The sequence below is a fragment of the Podarcis vaucheri genome, assembly GCF_965113315.1.
Source record: "Podarcis vaucheri genome assembly, chromosome: 7".
NCBI classification, from domain to species: domain Eukaryota; kingdom Metazoa; phylum Chordata; class Lepidosauria; order Squamata; family Lacertidae; genus Podarcis; species Podarcis vaucheri.
Window position 1 is genome coordinate 27,743,815 of NC_138765.1, and position 18,944 is coordinate 27,762,758.

The following is an 18,944-nucleotide window of genomic DNA, read 5'->3' on the forward strand; positions in this document are numbered from 1 at the left end:
AGTGACAAGGGCAAGGAAGGAACATGAAAAGTTGTATTTTGGACTTGGGAAACCACGACGGACATTCTTCTGTAAATGCAGAATTCTCTGTTTGCCTTGCAGAGTCCAGGGCTCTTTCACGATTCACTCCAGACTTCTTAAAAATCTTTTAGGGAGATGTGTGTGTTAAGGGTAACGTGCATAACTGAAGTCTGTTTCTAAGTGCCAATCCAAGATTCAACAGAGTTGTGCAAACAACGTGAATATGAGCTGAAGTTTCATGTATCTCCACCTAAAATAAGCTTTGGAACACCCTCAATCTTACAGACACCGACCAGGCTAAGTGGAATTTCTGCTACACATATGGTTGATGTGGGTTGGTTGTTTTTTGTTGAGGATTAGACAAATGTGCAGAAAATAGACTTATCAATGTGCATTAGCTATGACAAAGCCAAAAACAGAGCTTTCGTGACTGAAGGCAGTGCATTCTTATTACAAACAGGGCACAGCTATTACCCGTGAACTTCAAGGTATCTGGCTGGCCACTGTTGGGAGATGAACTGCTGGATGAGACAGTCTTGATCTGATCTGGCAAGACCATTTTTGCTTTGACAGATAGAATTTCCTGGAAACAAATGACAAGGTTAGCTATTTATTTGGGGCATTATGAGCACAGGGAGGCTGAAGAAGGTGACCTCCTTTTTAAGTTTAGTTTGCATAGACACAACAGCAGTTTTAAGAGCCTTTTCAATCCTCAGACTGAGCATGAAGGAGAAAGCATCTTACACTTCTCCTACCTCAAACGTATCATCCCCCCCTCCACTTCCAAGTAATATGAACACAACTTTTGATTGGCTAGAAAGAATTTATCATTTCTTTAAAGTTTACATGGTAAAAAGTATTTTTTTAAAATCACATGTACATTACAAAAAGTCCCTCAAGAAAAGAGAGAGAGAGAGAGAGAAGACTGGAAGAATTTATAAAAGCAATTATTTAAAAAGTCTGGATTAAGAACTGTAGCCAGAAATAATAATCAGATGAACAAGGAGGGCCAAATTCTGTTTGAAGGTAATGAAGGAAAGCAATGTTACTTCCCTCCTCACCCAAGGTGGACAAACTAAAATTTGGCACCTCACCATCAAGCCGTTACTGGCCTCAGTGTTGAACAAAGGTGGGCTCATAATAGCATTTTCTGGTAAGATCAGACAATATTTTCTTAGAGCCACCCAAGGGCAAGTTCACACAACCACTGGATCTATGGCAACAGCCAGTTTCTGGGCATCTAGTAAGTTCTGCATGTACAGCAACAAAAACGGTTGCCTGACCACATGCCTCATTATTCAGTAAGCATGTGAAAATATACATGATGATCAATCTGGGAAAACATGGCAGCAGCCATTGTGCCTACCACTCAGAAGCATGTGAACCAACCCTTGGTCTGACAGGAATATTTTGCCCCCAGTAAGAATCAAACAACTCCAGTCATAACTGCTTCCCCCACAGATACCAAGGCGCATCTAATGATGTTTCTCTACCGTAAAATCCACCAGGGGAACTGGGGAAGGGGAAGAATTAAAGGCGGTTTTCTTTCAGCATTCCATCTTTTGTTTAGGTGAGCCCCTAGCAATACACATGAAATAATTACTCTTATAAATATATTTGTGTCATACGAAATAAGGCACTTATCAAAGTCATCTATCATCCTAGACAGGAAACAAAAAGAAATTGGTTAGTTTTTTAAAAAATCATTTAAAATGAATTGTGTTAAAAGCGGCAATACAAAAAAAATATATAATCAGACCCTTATCCCACCCCACACTTTATAAAGATTTTTTTTAAGGTACATACAAAGGAAAATCAAACACAGAACAGCTTGAGAGTCTCTGAAGGCATGAACAGCTTGTCAAAAAGGACACTCTCTCCTTTCCCCAAGCATGTAGTTCAAAAGGAGGCACAGTTTAGAGAACTGAAAGGCTGCTTGTGGCCTCTGGGACAGTCAAGGGTCTTTCTCCTTGGATTTGGTCAGCGGTGATGGAGAAGCAAGGAAAGAAGCGGAAATTCATTGGCTGTAGAAGAGGTTTAAGACCGAACACTCTGCATCCCAGGTAGCTGTGGTCGAAAATTGGAGCCAAGGAAGAAGAGAAGGAGCACTTTAAAAGAGCTTGAAAAAGGACTGACTCGGAAATGTGCTGTGAAGTAAAAGAGAAGGGGGCAGAGTAACTGGCAAGCTTTCTGCAGAATGCAATGGGGGGTACCACAGTTCTAGCGGATGTGCTTAAGGGTCCTGGGGCCTAAAAAGGCTCAAGCATAAGGGTTTTCAAGAAATTTGCTCCCCCCTTCACTTAACTGAACAATGGCTGTTCCCTATCACTCTGCTTTAGAAGACTGCTAAGTAAAATTTAAGAACCCTCAAGGAGGGGTTAAAAACCAATCAACAGAAACCACACAATGCCCATGATAGACAAGCAATTCTACAGTCAAAATAGCTTTAAAAAAAGCCAACTGACTGATGGAAACCATCCCGGACACACATCTTGTTTCCATTTTGGTTACCAGCACACACTAGCAGATGTTTCAAGAGGAGACAGTGCGATTTCTTTTAGAAAGCTTGATACCTGTTTCTACTGCAAAACTAAACTGCAAAAATGGGACAGGAAATGTTCAGTATTTTGACAGCACCCATTACACGGCTGCAGGCAGAGGTTCACAAGCCTCAATGATACAATATGGGCAAACAATCTCTTATTTTAAACTATTCATCTTAAACTCCCATTGGTTGCATGTCATTCTCCAATGCATCATGCTGCCCATTTCAAAGGGCAACAGCAGACACAGATTTAGCAGGGAGAACCTGAGTTACAGGCATGACTTTTTTTTTCAGTTGGAACTCAGTTCCAGGACCGCTCAGATGGGCGCCATTGGCATTATAAGAGAACAAGGGAGGTGTTCATGGTGAGTTCCGGCACCTCTTTTTCTAGAAAAATAGCACTGGTTACAGGCAACTTATTTTTCAACTCTTAAAATGAATTGCTCTGTGCATATGTTATATCCACATCTACAGACTGCAGAAAGTTATCATCACCACTATAAAACCTTTAGAAGTCCAAGCACATGCTGAGAAGTTCACGTTTATTCTGCACAGTTAAGGATGGCCACTACTCCTATTTCTGTTCACTCGATTACAATCGTCAAACTGCCAGCCAGTGTGCAACCATCCACTGGGTGAGGTGGACAGCCACGCTAACTACCACTGACCTGATTACAAAATAATGGGCGTAGCAAGTCCATGAATAACCAGTCCATTTTTAGTGATCCTTAATGTGTACACTAGGCTTTGCAGAGAGTATTACTTGTTCCCTAGCTAACAGGACCAGTGGTCAGGGATGATGGGAGTTGTAGTCCCAAAACAGTTGGAGGGCCAAGCTTGGCTAACACTGCCTTAGACAGAACACCACACACACAAATGCCATCTCTAAATAGTTACGCTAGTGCAAAGCTGCAGGTTCTGTTGCATAGATTTTGAGAGCAAAGACTGGGAAGAACTGCAAGGCACATTATACAACAGACATTATAAGCCAGCTGCTGATCTTGGTGCCTGAACAAGAAACTCAGTGTTCCAAATCACAGCAGGCACAGCACCTTCCAGGATGCACGGTTTATGTGAAAACAGCACCCTGTCTCCCCCCTGCCTTTTTATGATACAAATATCCTGTGTTCTAACATTGAGTGCTAATCCACCAGTGAAGAGCCTATTGTCTCCTTTTTCTCAAGACAATGGAAACATATGCTTAAAGCAGCTCTGCACCAAAAGCAAAAAGCACCAGCCTTCCATCAGGGAATGTCTGAAGGAACCTCATAGTGTAGTTTAGATACAAATTCTCCCCGCTCCCTCGCTGGGACTCTGCGTTCAGTCCAAAACAAATTTGTGCCTGCTTTTAATACTTTGGTCCCTTGGCTAAAACAAAACACTAAGCTCTGGCATCAGACACCCTTAAAAAAAAAGGACATGTAATAAAGGGTTGGAAGCATGAGACAGAAAGAAACAAGATGACACCTTTCCTTTGGTGTACGAAAGCTGTTACAAGGCATGTCACAGTGTGAAAAAGGAGGAGAGGCATGTGGAAAGGTAAAGAATTTCAAACAGGTTAAAAAAAAAGGAGAGCTCCCAATTAGCACCCAGAACAAGCACCCTCATTATGGGAGTGGCTGTCATTATTCCAGTAACCAGGATCCCCAGATAAATTTAAGGACCTTCTGCACACCAGCTCTTGGCCAAGGGAGCTAACTGACCCAGAGAAGCTAATGTATCCAGAGCTCTTGACCTAGAAAGGCTAATGTAAAAAGGCACCTGTCTAAAAAGAGGTAAGGGGATCTAAAGCTGCTGCTATAGACCTTGGAACTAACTGCTGAAGGATTAAAGCAAGCTAGTGAAGCAGACTAGGCGTATAGAGATGACCAACTTTTTAATCCTCAAAGCCCCCATGTGATGCCTGAAGAGACAGAGAGCTTGGGCCAATGGCTTGAAATTGCTGCTGCTCAGCCTCTAATATAAGATGTTACAGTCTCATAATTTTGAAACAGATGTGCAACCAATCTGATCCACTTTTGGCCCCCAACAGACCAAGATGATGCAGCTATATTGTCTGCTTATGCCCAGTGCTTATTGCTTTCTATTTGGGGAACATGGCAGAAAGTTATATTGCCCATGTAGCAGGTACTAATTCTATCATAAGTGAAACCAGCTTGGCAATATGGAACTGGGCAAAAAGGATCTATGACCTCTGGGCCACACCTCAGACTGTAAAAACAGGAATTGGGGGGGGGGAGTAACTGTTCTGTATATAGTGCAACTCTCATGAACATTGGGCTTTACATTTTGAATTGAGCATTCTGGAGATTGTTGATGGAATGGGTTGGGAATAGAAATTCAAATCCATTTGCCGATTTGACTGGATAAGGCAAATCACCGGCTGCTTGCAGAGTATTTCCAATGCACACCGTAAAGCTGTAAAGTGGAAGAGCATCGCCTGGAAGTTTTATTGCCCTTCAAGATGCCCATCATTTTAACCAACACATACTGACTGCGACAGGACAGGCAATGTTCTTTTGTTTTGTTTTTACGAAATTATCTCCCAACCCCGAGAGAGCAGTTTTTTTTGATTAGGACCCTGAGAATATGGAGATCTGGGGTTAGTTTCAGTTTCCTTCTTGCTGGAAGGAGGCACAAATCCCAACAATGGAAAGTGGCTGGTAGTTACTTGGAAGTTGGGCACATTGATCTTTGGTTACTGGACGAGAGAGAAAAATAAGGGGGAAATGGTTTTGGCAATCTCAGAAGTTATATACGTTTTCTCTCAAACCCACTCCCCCCACCCCCAAATGGTGGGCTGGTGTTTAATCGGACCAGTCGTCCTCATCAAACTCTGAAGAATCATCCTCGGAATCGCTGTATTCCACTGCAATGCGGCGGGCGAGGATGGTTGCCACATCATTGCCCACAACTTCTCGCTTCTCTTGTTCACGCTCCTCTTCTACTTTACGAAGCTGGAATCCTATCAAGGGAGGAAAGAAAAGGTTAGAGGTGGTCCTTCCAGGGAACAGTGGTCTTTGGTAATGTTTGGTAAGGGCTGCTCAGTGTCAGGGGAGGGGCAGACACGGAAGTAGTATGAAATACCTTTATTAGGGCGAACTGAAAACAAACAAACAAAAAAAACAAGCTAGATCTCAAGAGAGATTTTTTTTTAAATGTTGCTGGTGCAGGACTTAGCAGGGGCCTAATATATGATCCTCTGAAGACTGTGGCGCAGGAAGCTTATTGAAGACTGATTATGTCAACAGCAAAGGATCTCAGGTTGAAGTAAAGCATATTGGGATAAAGCAGCAAAAAGCAGCCTCCCTTTGAAAAGACAAAAACCAGCAGTTATTTCGACTTGCAGTTTTTAAAGTTTCAACTGCTCCTAATATTCCGCTACAGCTATAGTCTGGTGGAACTATCACTGGCAGTGAAGAATTCAATTGAGTAATAAGGAAACGAGAGTAAAAAAGTGTGGCTCTTTCACTACTTTCCCAGCTTAGGACACGTGATAGACAGTTACAAACAGGCTAAATTGCAAAGGTTCAAAGAGGATGCCCTCACTGGAGTGAAAAAGGAAGGTTTATTGCAAGTATTCCCAGTACACATTTGCTAAATGACTAGGCATCTTGCAGCTCCAGTAAGCCCCACCAAAATACATACACACACGTGAAATGTCGAGTCCAGACATTGCAAGACCACAACTCTCATAATCCATGACTACTAGGCATGCTGGCTGAGGCTGATGGGTGCTCTAAAACACCCGGAGGACTCCAAGTTCCCAATCCATTGGTCTCGTTTCAGGCATTAAAACTTAGGATATGCAAAATGAGAAGAGACTTACCTTGACGGATAGCAGAAAGCAAGTCGCTCCTAGCCTCACTAACAGCAGGCAATGAGGACTTGGCCTTGGATGATCCCGAATCTGGTTGTGGAAGATGGGTTTCTGGCCCATCCATGCCGCCAAAAGACGATGGAGGTGGACCAGGAGGGGGTGGGGGTGGAGGAGGGGGCGGTGCACCTCCTGTTGGCGGGGGTACCAGGGGTGGAGGCACAGCAGCGTAATCTGCTGCTGGAGGTGGTGGAGGAGGAGGGGCGGCAAAATCGGGGTGAGGTGGGAATGAGGGTGGAGATGGTGGCGGTGGGATGCCTGCAGTCGGAAAGCCTGACAGTGGAGGCGGTGGAGGAACACCAATCATCGGTGGCGGTGGTGGCGGTGCAGGAGGTGGTGCAAATCCTGGCCTGGCACCCTGTGGCGAGCCAATAGGTGGAGCTGGTGGAGGGTGGCTTGGGCTGACTAGGCTGGGTTTTCTCAGCCCTCCGGAACCACTCTGATTTTGTGCTGGATAGCTGTTGAAAGTAGAGATTGGGAAGGAGACAGGGGGGAAACGTCCCATGAGTTTTGCAAATATCATAAACTGGAAAAGGGTAAGCACTATTTCTCAGGTTTTCCTGATAGTAACTTGCTTCATTTATTAGATCACGCTTGGCTAAGAGATCCAGGAGTTTGGGAGTTATGTTCCAATATTCTGTTTAGCATCCAACGACTGACTTTGGAAAGTATTCCAACACATGCACACATGTGAAAGTATTTGAGCACAGCTTGCTCAAAAGATTAAAAATTCTTGTTGCCAGGGTGTGTGTGTGTGTGTGTGTGTGTGTTTGTTTTATATCCAGCTCCAGCAAATGCTGGTACCTTGGAATCCCATCATTCCACAATAGTATTTTCCAGCTAAGATAGCTACAGGAACCACTCTTAAAGCAACCCTGAAGAGGGAAGGAAATCCATCGGAACTTGATTTAGGAATATGGCACATTAACACATTAACACAAAATTGCATCGGAATGTCAGGATGACAGAGACATCGATTTTCGAAGCCCTCGTGGTAATGAAAAGTAATACAGTACTGTATCTCATTTTGCGACCAGGGTCTGTTCCGGAGCCCGGGTCGCTGGGCTGAAAAGGACGCTGGACAAAGTGCTGCATCTGCGCACGTGTGCAGAACAGTTTGCACTTCTGCGCATGCACGAGTGGCGAACCCAGAAGTAAACCGTTCCGGTACTTCTGGGTTTGCCGCAGATGTTTGACGAGGTACCACTGTATGTGAATTCTCACCTAAAATCCCCCCCCTCCTCCACATACCTCCCCTAAGGAGGAGTATACTCTCCCTCTTAGTAAAACGCTTCCCCAGTCTGAACAGTAACTATAGCTGTTCCTCACCAATTGGATTCAGAGTGGCTGACAGTCATGTGCAATCATGGCAAGACACTTGGGTTGCACATAGCAGCCTAACATGGAGGGAATCTGATCTCTCCATGAAGGGTAAATGTGCTGCACAACACAACCCTAAGCAGTATCTGGCAAGAAACCACGGGGCAACACCCTTATTTGTGAGGTGTTTTGTGGATTGCTTAAAAAACAATAATGAGCACTTCTCCTCCCAAGCTACCACTACAAGCTTCATGGACGAGGTTTATATGACAGGCTCACTGTGGTCTTATTGGAAGCACTTGTTTTATGGAAAAACGAAACAGCTTGCTTCTTTCACTCCATTGATTGTGGTCCTTCAGTGGTGCTTACCTAAATTCCATTGGTGGTGGTGGAAGACTGTCCTCTGTGAACGAAGGAGGCGATGGTGAATCTGGCTGCGGAGGCGGGGGGTAGTAGTTGGCATCAACACTCTCATTGGAACCAATGCTACCATTCTGATAGACCATATTAGACGGGTATCTAAAAATCAGCAAAAGGACAAGATGGACTACATCAGATAAAAACCCTTCCCTTCCAAGGCTTCAATGGTCCCCAAGTAAAGAATACTTCCAGAACATTCAAGTCAGGAAGAAATACAAACAATGCCATCAAGATCAGAACCACTCTGGTACTGAAAACTGTAGCATCTTGCCAGATCATTTGGATTGAAAGTCTAGTAAGAGGCTACCATTTTCAGTACCAGAGTGGTGCTGTGTGCCCATGAAGAGTCAGAGAACAACCCCTGTCAAAAGACTTCCAATCCCAATGACTCTCCTACTAATGTGTGCAAGGCAGGGCAGCTGCAGCTGGGGATCATTATGAGATCACACGTGAAGCAGCAAGAGAATGGAGTTTATTAATTAAACAAAATTAAAATACAAGTTGTGTCCCCTACTGTTACAACTGCATGTTCTATGAGCTGTGTTTACGCACATTCCCACTGTTCGGTTCTTTTGCTTAGTCAACATTTTCTATTCGTCTACTTTGTTTTCATTATGTATTGTTAAAATTTCAATAAAGATTATGGCTTTAAAAAAGGAAACCACCACATAGCCGCTCTGAGGGAGCTGGGGAGGGCGGGGTATAAATAAAAAATCATTATTATTATTATATAAATTTGACTCATTAGAATGAGATATTGCATATAATACTGAAATAAAGCTTTTATTTGGAAGAGAGGGGATAGACAGATCCTGAAGCTGAGCCTCCAATAATTTGGCCACCTCATGAGAAGAGAAGACTCCCTGGAAAAGACCCTGATGCTGGGAAAGATGGAGGGCACTAGGAGAAGGGGACGACCGAGGACGAGATGGTTGGACAGTGTTCTTGAAGCTACCAACATGAGTTTGACCAAACTGCGGGAGGCAGTGGAAGACAGGAGTGCCTGGCGTGCTCTGGTCCAGGGGGGTCACGAAGAGTCGGACACAACTAAACAACAACAACAGACATTCTGTTGTTGCACCCATAACCTATCTTAAAGGTGCCATTTATCTCAGTTTCTAACACTGGTATAGAGGGGAACTCTCCAGCTCCCCAGATGGCTCTCATTGCATCATAGAGTGAGGTGGGGCTGCATATTCCATACTTTTTCAGGCAGGAGCTAGAAAGGAATATATGTGCATACATCTATTTGCGACGCGTGTTCTGAAAATTTGGGAAGTCCTCTCCAAAGGACCACCAATTTTTAGGAGCTCCAACTGTCCCTTCCTGCACATTTGAAAGTGATCTAGCCATATACAGATTGGATTCAGTTAGAAATAGTGAAGTGTCCAGTACAGGAACTGCTTTAAGATAAAGCACGGGTGAATAATTCACACAAACCACCTTCTCCTGCCAAAGGTGGGAAGTGCAGTCCTGGGAGTCTGCTCATGATCACACCAACTCAGGCAAATCACAAACGCTCATTTGTGTGGCCAGCAATATGTCTGTAGTGCTGCACCCGATTCAGATATAGGCTCCATTTGTTTTTGCAAATTTGCTATATGTCTCCAAGCCGACAGGTACCAGCTGTAGGTGATGGACATAAATACACAGTTACTGAAGCTTCACCTGCTTGCCTGAACAATTAAGAAAACCCTTTAAAGTTATCTAATTGACATTTACAATTCACTGCTAGACCACATCAGTGTGGAAAACAGGCGCTAGCAGGCACATGTTGAGGGACTCTGAAAAGTGTGATAGTGTGGGCAGCCCCTTCTAATAACCTTCAGATCAGGGCCCAGCAGAAGGCACACTGGAAAAGAGGCAAGGCAAGGGCACACCTTTGCCAATCATCCTTCCATTCCAGCACAGCCAAAGGCTTCTCTTTTGCAACAGAAATGCTTGCAATTTTAGGAGCAGCTTTAGACAAGCTATGTTTTTAAAGGGACAGCAAGTAGGAACAAACAAGTATCCACAACCTGAGTGCACACAGCTTTCCAGTCCACTCACTTAAAGGGCAGGAACGGTGTTCTTTAGACTATGATTATGCAAATCTGTGGAAGCTAAGGCAAGAACTAAAAGCAAAATCCACAAACAAGAAAGAGGTATGGAAGAAAAATGAGGGTTTCTTTTCCTAAAAGGAAGGCTTGGAAAATGCAAAATGGGTGGAAGCTTCATACTACATGGGTCTAAAACAGAAGGCCACATTCTTTTATAGGGGAAGTGGCCATTAAACCTGGTCCCTGCCATCTTCTCCCCACCTGCTGTGGCATTCAACCTTGAAATGGACAGTTCCATTAAATCTCTGATTCAACTAAAAGGAGAAAGGCTACTAAACGGTTCCATTTCTGATCCCTCCCTTCTCTGTTAAGAGAGTATCAGAAAGAGCCAGAATCATCTTGTGTGCTTATCTCTCCGGGTAGAAAGCTACCGCCTAGAATGCTGCCAAGCTAACCAGCTGAGAATTGTTCTGAATGCCAGAACGCCATGTCCGAAGTGCCACCTCTACAGTCACGAGCTGGGGCCAAACAGGAACACATAGCTTGTGGCCAAGTTTGGGTGAAGAAAGTACCCTCAATTTGGATTCTGCAGAGAGAATTCTCTACTTATAAATGGCTGTGTTCCTCATGAAGAATGGCCAGCTTGGAGAGCATGCTCTGACCTTAATTCCAGTAAGCCATACCAGGAGCAGCTACCTCAGTCCCTATTACCACTTGTAATGGCTCCAAGCACCAGTATGCAAGTTCAGCAGCTATTACCTTAAGACGATCCATCAGGCTGTATAGCATGCAGTTACATATCACGTACTTAACATCTATTACAAATTTTCCTCCTGCTCGTTTCCCTCTTCATTTTATCCCATTTCAGAATTATGCAAATCAATAAACATGCAGTATTTGGGAGTGGAAGAGGGTTTTGTGAAAGCAGAATGATACAGGACTCCTGCAGACAGCTATCAAAATCATGAAGATCTGAGAAGTGGGGAAATCAGCTTCCAAGCCCTTGAACTTCTGCACCAGATATACAGAAAACTGACTTGGGCTAGGATCTGAAAAGCTGCTTCAGGCATGCCTATGGGTGGGTCATGCTCAATACGAATCCTGACTTTGCTTTGAGCAACAGACCACCTCTGTGCCAGATCACAAGCAGCCAGAGAGCCCCTCCAGTTTCCATGTGGGCTGCCATGTGACACAGGGCTGCTATTCAAGAAATGGAAACCTCAAGCTCCTTGCATTTTTGTTTTTTGCACTTCTGCTGTGCTTGCACTGAAGCCAGCCCAAGGATAATCAAATTCTGAAAACACTTCGTTAAAGACTCTCAGCCAGTTTTAAGTAACCTCCCCTAAGCACCACACACATGCAGCAAGTTGCAAACTTATGACAAACGTTTCACTCCTGGACTTGTTCTAAAACCTCATCACCAAATGGATTACTGGTAGAATGTAAAAGCCACAATAAGAGTAGCATTGAAATGTTAAACCAGAGGAACAGCAGAGCTATGTGGATCATATTCAGATCAACCAAGCAGACCATTTGCTGAATAAGCTCTTACCCTCCTGGTCCAAGTTTTTCCCTCGACTCAACAAACTCCTGTCCCATTTTCATTTTCTCCCATTCTTCCTTCCGGCTTTTGATTTTCCGAGGGTTCACATTTCCTCTGTTTGGATTATCCTTCTTTTCTTTCTAGAAAATATATAAAAAGGATTATGAGTTGCCACAATAACCTGCAATGGTGTTGAACAAAAGACACAAAGACGACCAAGTGCTGCCCCTCACCCTAGATTTCATAGGACATAGGAGAAGCTACTAATATGCCAAACCTTGTGTTGCAGCTGCCAAAAGGCTCTACCTGCAACTCAGGTGGAAGAGACCAATAGTGTTCACTTCTTACCTCCAAAAAAGAAGAGAAGAAGAAGAGTTTGGATTTGATATCCCGCCTTTCACTCCCCTTCAGGAGTCTCAAAGATTACGTGACTACCGCTCTTAACCACTACACCACACTGGCTCAGTATAGAAACTCCTTCTATACTGAATTGTCTGCAACTATGCATGTGCTCCTGCCAACCTAGCAGTTCAAAAGCACGTCAAAGTGCAAGTAGATAAATAGGTACCACTCCGGCAGGAAGGTAAACGGCGTTTCTGTGTGCTGCTCTGGTTTGCCAGAAGCAGCTTAGTCATGCTGGCCACATGACCTGGTAGCTGTACGCCGGCTCCCTCGGCCAGTAAAGCGAGATGAGCGCTGCAGCCCCAGAATTGTCCGCAACTGGACCTAACGGTCAGGGGTCCCTTTACCTTTACCTTCATGCACGTGCCATAAAACCACAATCTGCACAGCCACAATCCCTTTCAAAGCAAAAGAGAAGCATGGCTCCCTTTGCCTCAGAAGAGATCAAGGAGAGGGAGTGTGAAAATTTGGTTCAGAGAAAACACCTTTTAGCATATTGTGTTGGAGCCCATTTGCCTTCTCTCCCTGCCCTGCCACTCTACCATGGACATTTTGGAAAATAAGTGGGGCTTCAGTCCTTCCCCTTTATTCCTCCCCACCCCCACCCCCGCCAGGGATTGCAGGCCTCAGATCAGGGGAAAAGGGGTTAGTTTTGGAAAAGCTTCATCTGAGCACAATCCCAACACAATTGACACACTGCAGGGAAAGGGAGGAAAATGTTCCTAATGCACTTAATTATTTTCCAGAATGTTAAAGACAGCCTTGATGAGTTACAGCAAATAAGTACAAAAGCCAGATTTTTCTTCAGAGTGAAAAGCTTGTAGTCCAATCGTATGTATTTGTGTTTACTCTGATGCAAATCTCACTATATTCAATGAAGAGATGTTAACACCACACTGGAATTTGTGAAGAGACTCTAAATATTATCTCCATAGGTAAATAAATGGCATGACTTGTCGCAGCACAAACACCCAATGATGCAGATTTGATTCCACTTTATCTACTTAAACTGAAATAAAAAGAACCAACCCTGTTGTGTGTTCATGTCCACTTCAAAAAAGGGCTGCCTGGATTCAGACAGTGGCAATATCTTATATCTTGCCTTTCCCTGTTTAAGGGATAAAAAACCCACAAAGAGCAAAAGATACCCTTCATCTTACCCTATGCTTCCGCTTCTCTTTCATGATATCCTTCGTGTCCTGCAGCATTTTCTCCTTCCAAAGATCAAAGAAATATGACGGATCTGTATAGAATTTAAGTGCTTCTTTGCCGTCATCCCTAGGAGGGGGTGGGAGAGAGAGAGACTGACTCACCACAAGATAGTCAAATGTTTACCTAAAGCCCAACTAAGATGCACCAAATTTCAGATGCAAACGCTGTGGTCCAAGAATGAAAACACCCCCCGCCTCTTTTTTAAAAACCGTCTGGGACAGGTGGAAAAGGATTGAATCTTTCCATCCCATCCTGCACTAGCCAGGGCATCTGCTGTGCCTTCCAGGTGCAGAAGGCAATTTTTCACAGTATTCATCAGGGTTAGAGAACCTGTTGCCCTCTCAGATGTTGTTGGACTACGACTCTCATGTGGGAAAGAGTCTAAACCTTGTTGCTTTCTCACAAGTAGTCCAATCAGACACGATGGGCTGCAACTCAAGTGTGGGGCTGATAAGAGGCAAGTCCTCCAGACTTGGGCTGACAGCTTCTAAGTTTCTTAGACCACCAAGGAAGAGGAGGGGGAAAGTGGAAGAGGCCACACCTGGAAGTATATTAAAACTGGTGTTAAGTATTAGGTGGGTTTCTTTCTCTACTCTTCCCACCCACCTTAAGATGAGCAGAGATTCTCTGCTCTAATAAGGAGGCTGAGAAGGAATAATAATAATAATAATAATAATAATAATAATAATAATAATTTATTATTTATACTCCACCCATCTGGCTGCTCCTGAAAGAAGCAAGACCCCTGTTTAAACTGTAGAGTCTGGGGATGGGACACCTCATAGTCCCTGATCATGGAGAGGAAACAGGTTCTCAGTCACTAGCTCACAGCCACACACCTCCACTGCAGTGCAGTCGCATCTCAAAGACAGCTGCCTCCAGCTATCAGTAATTACTTTTTACCTATTCAAAAGATATTTGTTGATGGGGACTGAGTAAATATGTGTATTCTTAACCCTGATCCCATTCCAATTGCACCATGTGTACTATCTTCACAAGATGACCTGACATAATTAGATGGCAAGCAAAGAAAAGCTGTCTGGTATCACTGGCACATTCTCCTCTAGGATGTATCAGTCTCTGGAGATGCAAAAGGACCAACAGACAATCACACTTTTCAGAAGAACTGTCTGCACCCACTTCAGGCAATAATACGTGCAAATGTATGCACTGCAAATTGTGCAAAGGGAGTAAGAAAGGAACAGCAAGATTACACAAAAGAGCTTGTATGAACAAACACCAAAGTTATATGCTAGGCTTGCCACCACAGAAACTTATTTACTGCTATGACTACAAATCTATACCACAAAGCACCGAACCGTTTTTCAAAGCACATCAATTCTCAAAATTCCCAAAAGGAAAGTTACAAATAACCTCAGTAGCAGGGAGAGCTGAATGGAGGCCTCCAGGCCACATAAGACCCCTGCCATCTAGCTCCATAATGTCTACACTGGCTGGCAGTGGTTCTCCGTGCTTTCAGGCCAGAGTCCAGCTCTACCTAGTGATGCCAGGGATTGAACCTCGATCCTTCTGCATGGTACGTGTGAGAACTACCACTAAATAGCAGCCTCTCCCCATAGCACATTGGGAAACACATCAGGAAATAAGGTAAGCACTTGCCCACGCCCAGTGTAGACCTCATGGACAGACATATCCTCCGTTTGAAAGCAAAAGGCCTCCGTTGGCAGGGGCAGCTTATTTCCCACTGGAAGGGGCACTTGCAAGGTAGGGATGTACTATGCAACCCTCCTGTTCTGACTCTCCACCTTGCACATGCTGTTCCGTCAAATGCTTGATCTGGCAAGGGTGTGCAGAAGGAGCATGAAATTATGCTACTGCTCCGGGTGGAGAAATATGGCCCTTGAGCCGTTTGGCTAAAGGAAATCCAGTCTGTAGGCTCAAGACATTAGACATCCCTCCATTGCAGAGAAGGCAATGTTAAGAACCATCTTGCTGAATTGCAGCAAAGACTCACTTAGTTGAGCAGTGACTGGCTAGCTGGCTCTAGAGCCTCATATGCACAGCACATCTCCAGCATACTCAGGCTAGGCAGGCTCTGAACATGGGAGTTTCATTTACGTATCATGGCTACCCACCACAGATGGGCCCTATATTACACAGATTCGTTTACTGCTTTTTAACAGTTTTCGAAGACTAGAAGGCATCACCAGTCACTGTGGGAGTGATGCAGAAGTCAACTGCATGCTGTGTGAAGTAGTGCTGCTGCTTCTTTTTTCAAAACCAGTTCCTAATTTCAACTGAGTGTTCTAGTACTGTAGCAGAACATGTTTCCCCATCTCCTTAATGTTACAAATCTGTATAGTGTAGTCTTTGCCCACCACTCTCATCAACTTTTCTCTCAACTAAAAAGGCCAAGACATTTTAGCCTTTGTAAGGAAGGTCCGCTGGCCCCTTGGTGAGTCAGCAGGTTTTCTTATGGGCTAGCTGGACCACGCCACAGTCTTTACAGAAGAAAGCCCTTTAAGAGCAGGTCCATTACCTTCTCAACTGAATGGGCAGCCTCCCCACTTAGCTAGAAGCATAAGGTGCATTACCTGTAAGACGAGAGGATATTAAGAGGTGGAGGCATATTACAAACGCCATAAGTTTCAAGGACAGGCACAGGGAGAGAGTCTCTGTCAAAGAGCTTTTGGTCCTGAGTTGTGGAGCTTTTGAAGGCTTTCCTGGTGTTAATACCTTGCAGAGACACTAAGAGGAGAGAAATGAAAGAATAAGGAAAATAAAGCCACTTCAAACACAACCTAAGCCCATGTTTGCCCAGTTATAGTTCTCAATACTCTCTGCTGTCACAACATGGGATCCTTCTGCCACATCAATAAAGCTTTCAAGACAGTATCCCCTGAAATTATGCTTTTAAAAAAGAAAAGAATCATACACACAAAAACAGAACATGGGGGGAAAGACAAACCCCCTTTAATCAAAGAGAAGATCTATATGCATTCAGAAAAACTTCCAAGTAGAATTGGACTTTGAACAGTTCACCTCCATCCACCCCCATAAAAAACCAAAACCCCTCTTTCGTCTAATGACCAGTCAAATAACAGCCAAGTATTGGGACATATTTATTACAACTGAGAATTATGGTTATTGACAAAAACTACCACCTTCTAAAAATCTCTGGAGGCCAATAAAGCTCAGAATCCTTACAGATTGTATTTTTGCTTCATTAAGCCCTCATGAACTCCAATTTCAGCTTGCTCCAAAATCCCTGCAGCTAACTTGCATGGCCTGCAGGAACAACTAAACAGTTTACCTTGAGAGAAGAGGACAGAAGCTCTTTGGAGGGAGCTGCAAGAAGAAAAAGGTGCCTGCTGCTGTATCAGGCTTATGCATGTGTGTCCCTAAACCTGCAGAGCAGGTGAGCAAGAGGTCCTCACTTTTGCCATTACTACCAAGTGACACACACATCCATGGGGCGATAAGCAAGTTAGCTGACCACAGTCTGACAGTCTGCAGGTGTCAAGTTCATTCCAAGTCCACAAGCATTTTGCAGCTGCTGCTATGGCAATTTAGCGTAGTTGGCCTAAAAGTGTATCAATTTTGCACCATTACCTTCCTCCTCCTTGGGATCCAGCTGAGTAACTTTGATCTGAAGGCGGTCAACTCTCTCGACTAGAGAGCTTACACGAAAGGCAAAGGTGTTTGCCTGAGTAAAAAGCTCTCCAAATATGTCTTCAGCAAATTTACCTGAAAAAGAATAGCAGAACGTTATAATTCTAAATGAACAATTTCTTGCTCTCTGTGTGTCATAAAGCAAGCTGGCAAAGGCTCCTTTTTCATTATAGTTTTGTTATGTACCCCACATGTCAATTGGTAGAGGGGTGCCAGAAATTGTATGTGCATGCATAGGTGTGCTAAGTATTTATACATAAGTATTTTAGCCCTCTTATCTCAGGAGGGAATGACTGGAAACAGTCACGTTTTGCTCTCCTAATCAGGACATTTATAACAAGCAAATCATGTAGGGAAAAAGTCTACAAACCAATCTAGCTAAACATGACCCTTCCACAGCATCATTAAACAAGGAAGGAAGCGAAACAAAAAACTTAAAGACTTCCATAAAGTAATAAAGAAGGAGGGCAGCCATGAATCAGATGATATTGTTGCATTTAGCCTTCATCTTGTGGGTCTGTGATCTCTTTAGCTTCTAGGATGGTCTACTGGATAGACACACAATGACAGCTACATTTCATTGTCCTCTAAAAGCTCAAAAAGACTCACTTCATTAAATGCTGCCAAAAGAAACTCCCCATCTCTCGGCTCTCTTTCACAGTAGGCACAGAGTCATTTATTACTTGCAGGTGGCAGCACAAAAAAAGCAAGGTGCTTTCAAGGTTGAAAACAATGCCTCCGAATTTGAGTTGGGAGATGTTAATGTTCCTGCCAGACTAGACACTTACAACAAGTATTTTGAAGGAAGGAACCTGAAGTTAAGCAATTTAAAATTTAAAGATGAAATTCAAAACTACAGAACACTTGAAGTTCCCACTGGTACCCAAGTACCCTAAATTAGTGTTTGGTGTATTTAAGAAGCCAACAAAGCAAAGTAAACCATTCAGTATTCAGTTTAGCTCTGCAGGTCAACTTCTCATGCAAGCACAGTGGATTATGTAAATTTTAAAGTATAACACAAAGGAAATAAGGGAAGGATTTAAAGAAGAGAGATCCTCATCCCCAAGCAGTGTCAAATCTAGTGAGTAGCCCTGAAGGTCCCAGAGGGCTGAAAGGCAGGCTACAAGTACAAAAATTCACTGTTTTTGTGAGTACAGCAGAACCTTGGCTTACAGTACCCTCGGGTAACGTAAACTTCAGGTTGCGAAAGCGGCAAACCCGGAAGTATTCTTCTGGGTTTTGCTGCTCACGTATGCACAAAAGCACTCTACTGCACCACATACATATGCAGAACAGGCACCTCCGGTTGCGGAAACCCCGGGATCCGTTCCGGAGCTCCGGGTCGGATCCCAAGGTTTCCACAACCGGAGGTACCACTGTAAATAGTCTTAAATGAAAGACACTTTAATACGTTTAGGTGGAAGCAAAGGTAGCAAGACAGGTGATGCTGCCTTGAAAGCAGAAGCAGCTAGTGGAATCTTATAAGTCAGCTGCTAGAAACTCTGGGAAAGCAATTCAGTTTCAGCATCGCCACCAATCAAGCCTCAGCTACTAATAGCTACAAAATGTATACAGATTCCAGACTTCGGAGATATACCAGCCTCAAAGCCCACCCATAAAAGCTGTGGGCACAACAAAATAACTTAGAATATTTGTTTTCCTTAGTATTGCTAGCAGTGGGTTCTCATTGTCAGCAAGACCACATAAGATGTTTAAACAATATTCACTGTTAGTTAGACCTAGATGAAGAGCAGGAGTCCCCCTAAACAGCTTTGTGGAATACTTGCTTTTATGGTATATCCCCTCACACAAAAAGGGGTGACTGCACTGCAACTAGACTTCTGTCAAGGGAATCAGTTTCAGTGTATATATGAAGATACAGCTGCCTTACATAAAGTCAAAATAAATTCTAGCCCTGTGCTATGTACTCTG

The 18,944-nt window shown here is 43.8% G+C and overlaps 1 protein-coding gene across 1 annotated transcript in view; it reads right to left on the minus strand.

Moving 5' to 3' along the window:
- Positions 1 to 617: 617 nt before the first annotated feature.
- The window catches only part of WASF2 (WASP family member 2), a 45,987-nt gene continuing 27,660 nt past the window's right edge, over positions 618 to 18,944 (minus strand). Inside the window, exons 3-9 of the mRNA XM_082231732.1 lie at positions 16,953 to 17,087; positions 15,935 to 16,088; positions 13,328 to 13,445; positions 11,775 to 11,905; positions 8,133 to 8,282; positions 6,396 to 6,901; positions 618 to 5,531 (exon numbers count right to left, since the gene is read on the minus strand). Coding sequence (XP_082087858.1) covers positions 5,374 to 5,531; positions 6,396 to 6,901; positions 8,133 to 8,282; positions 11,775 to 11,905; positions 13,328 to 13,445; positions 15,935 to 16,088; positions 16,953 to 17,087 — 1,352 coding nt within the window. The 3' untranslated portion in view covers positions 618 to 5,373. The remainder of the gene's footprint in view (positions 5,532 to 6,395; positions 6,902 to 8,132; positions 8,283 to 11,774; positions 11,906 to 13,327; positions 13,446 to 15,934; positions 16,089 to 16,952; positions 17,088 to 18,944) is intronic.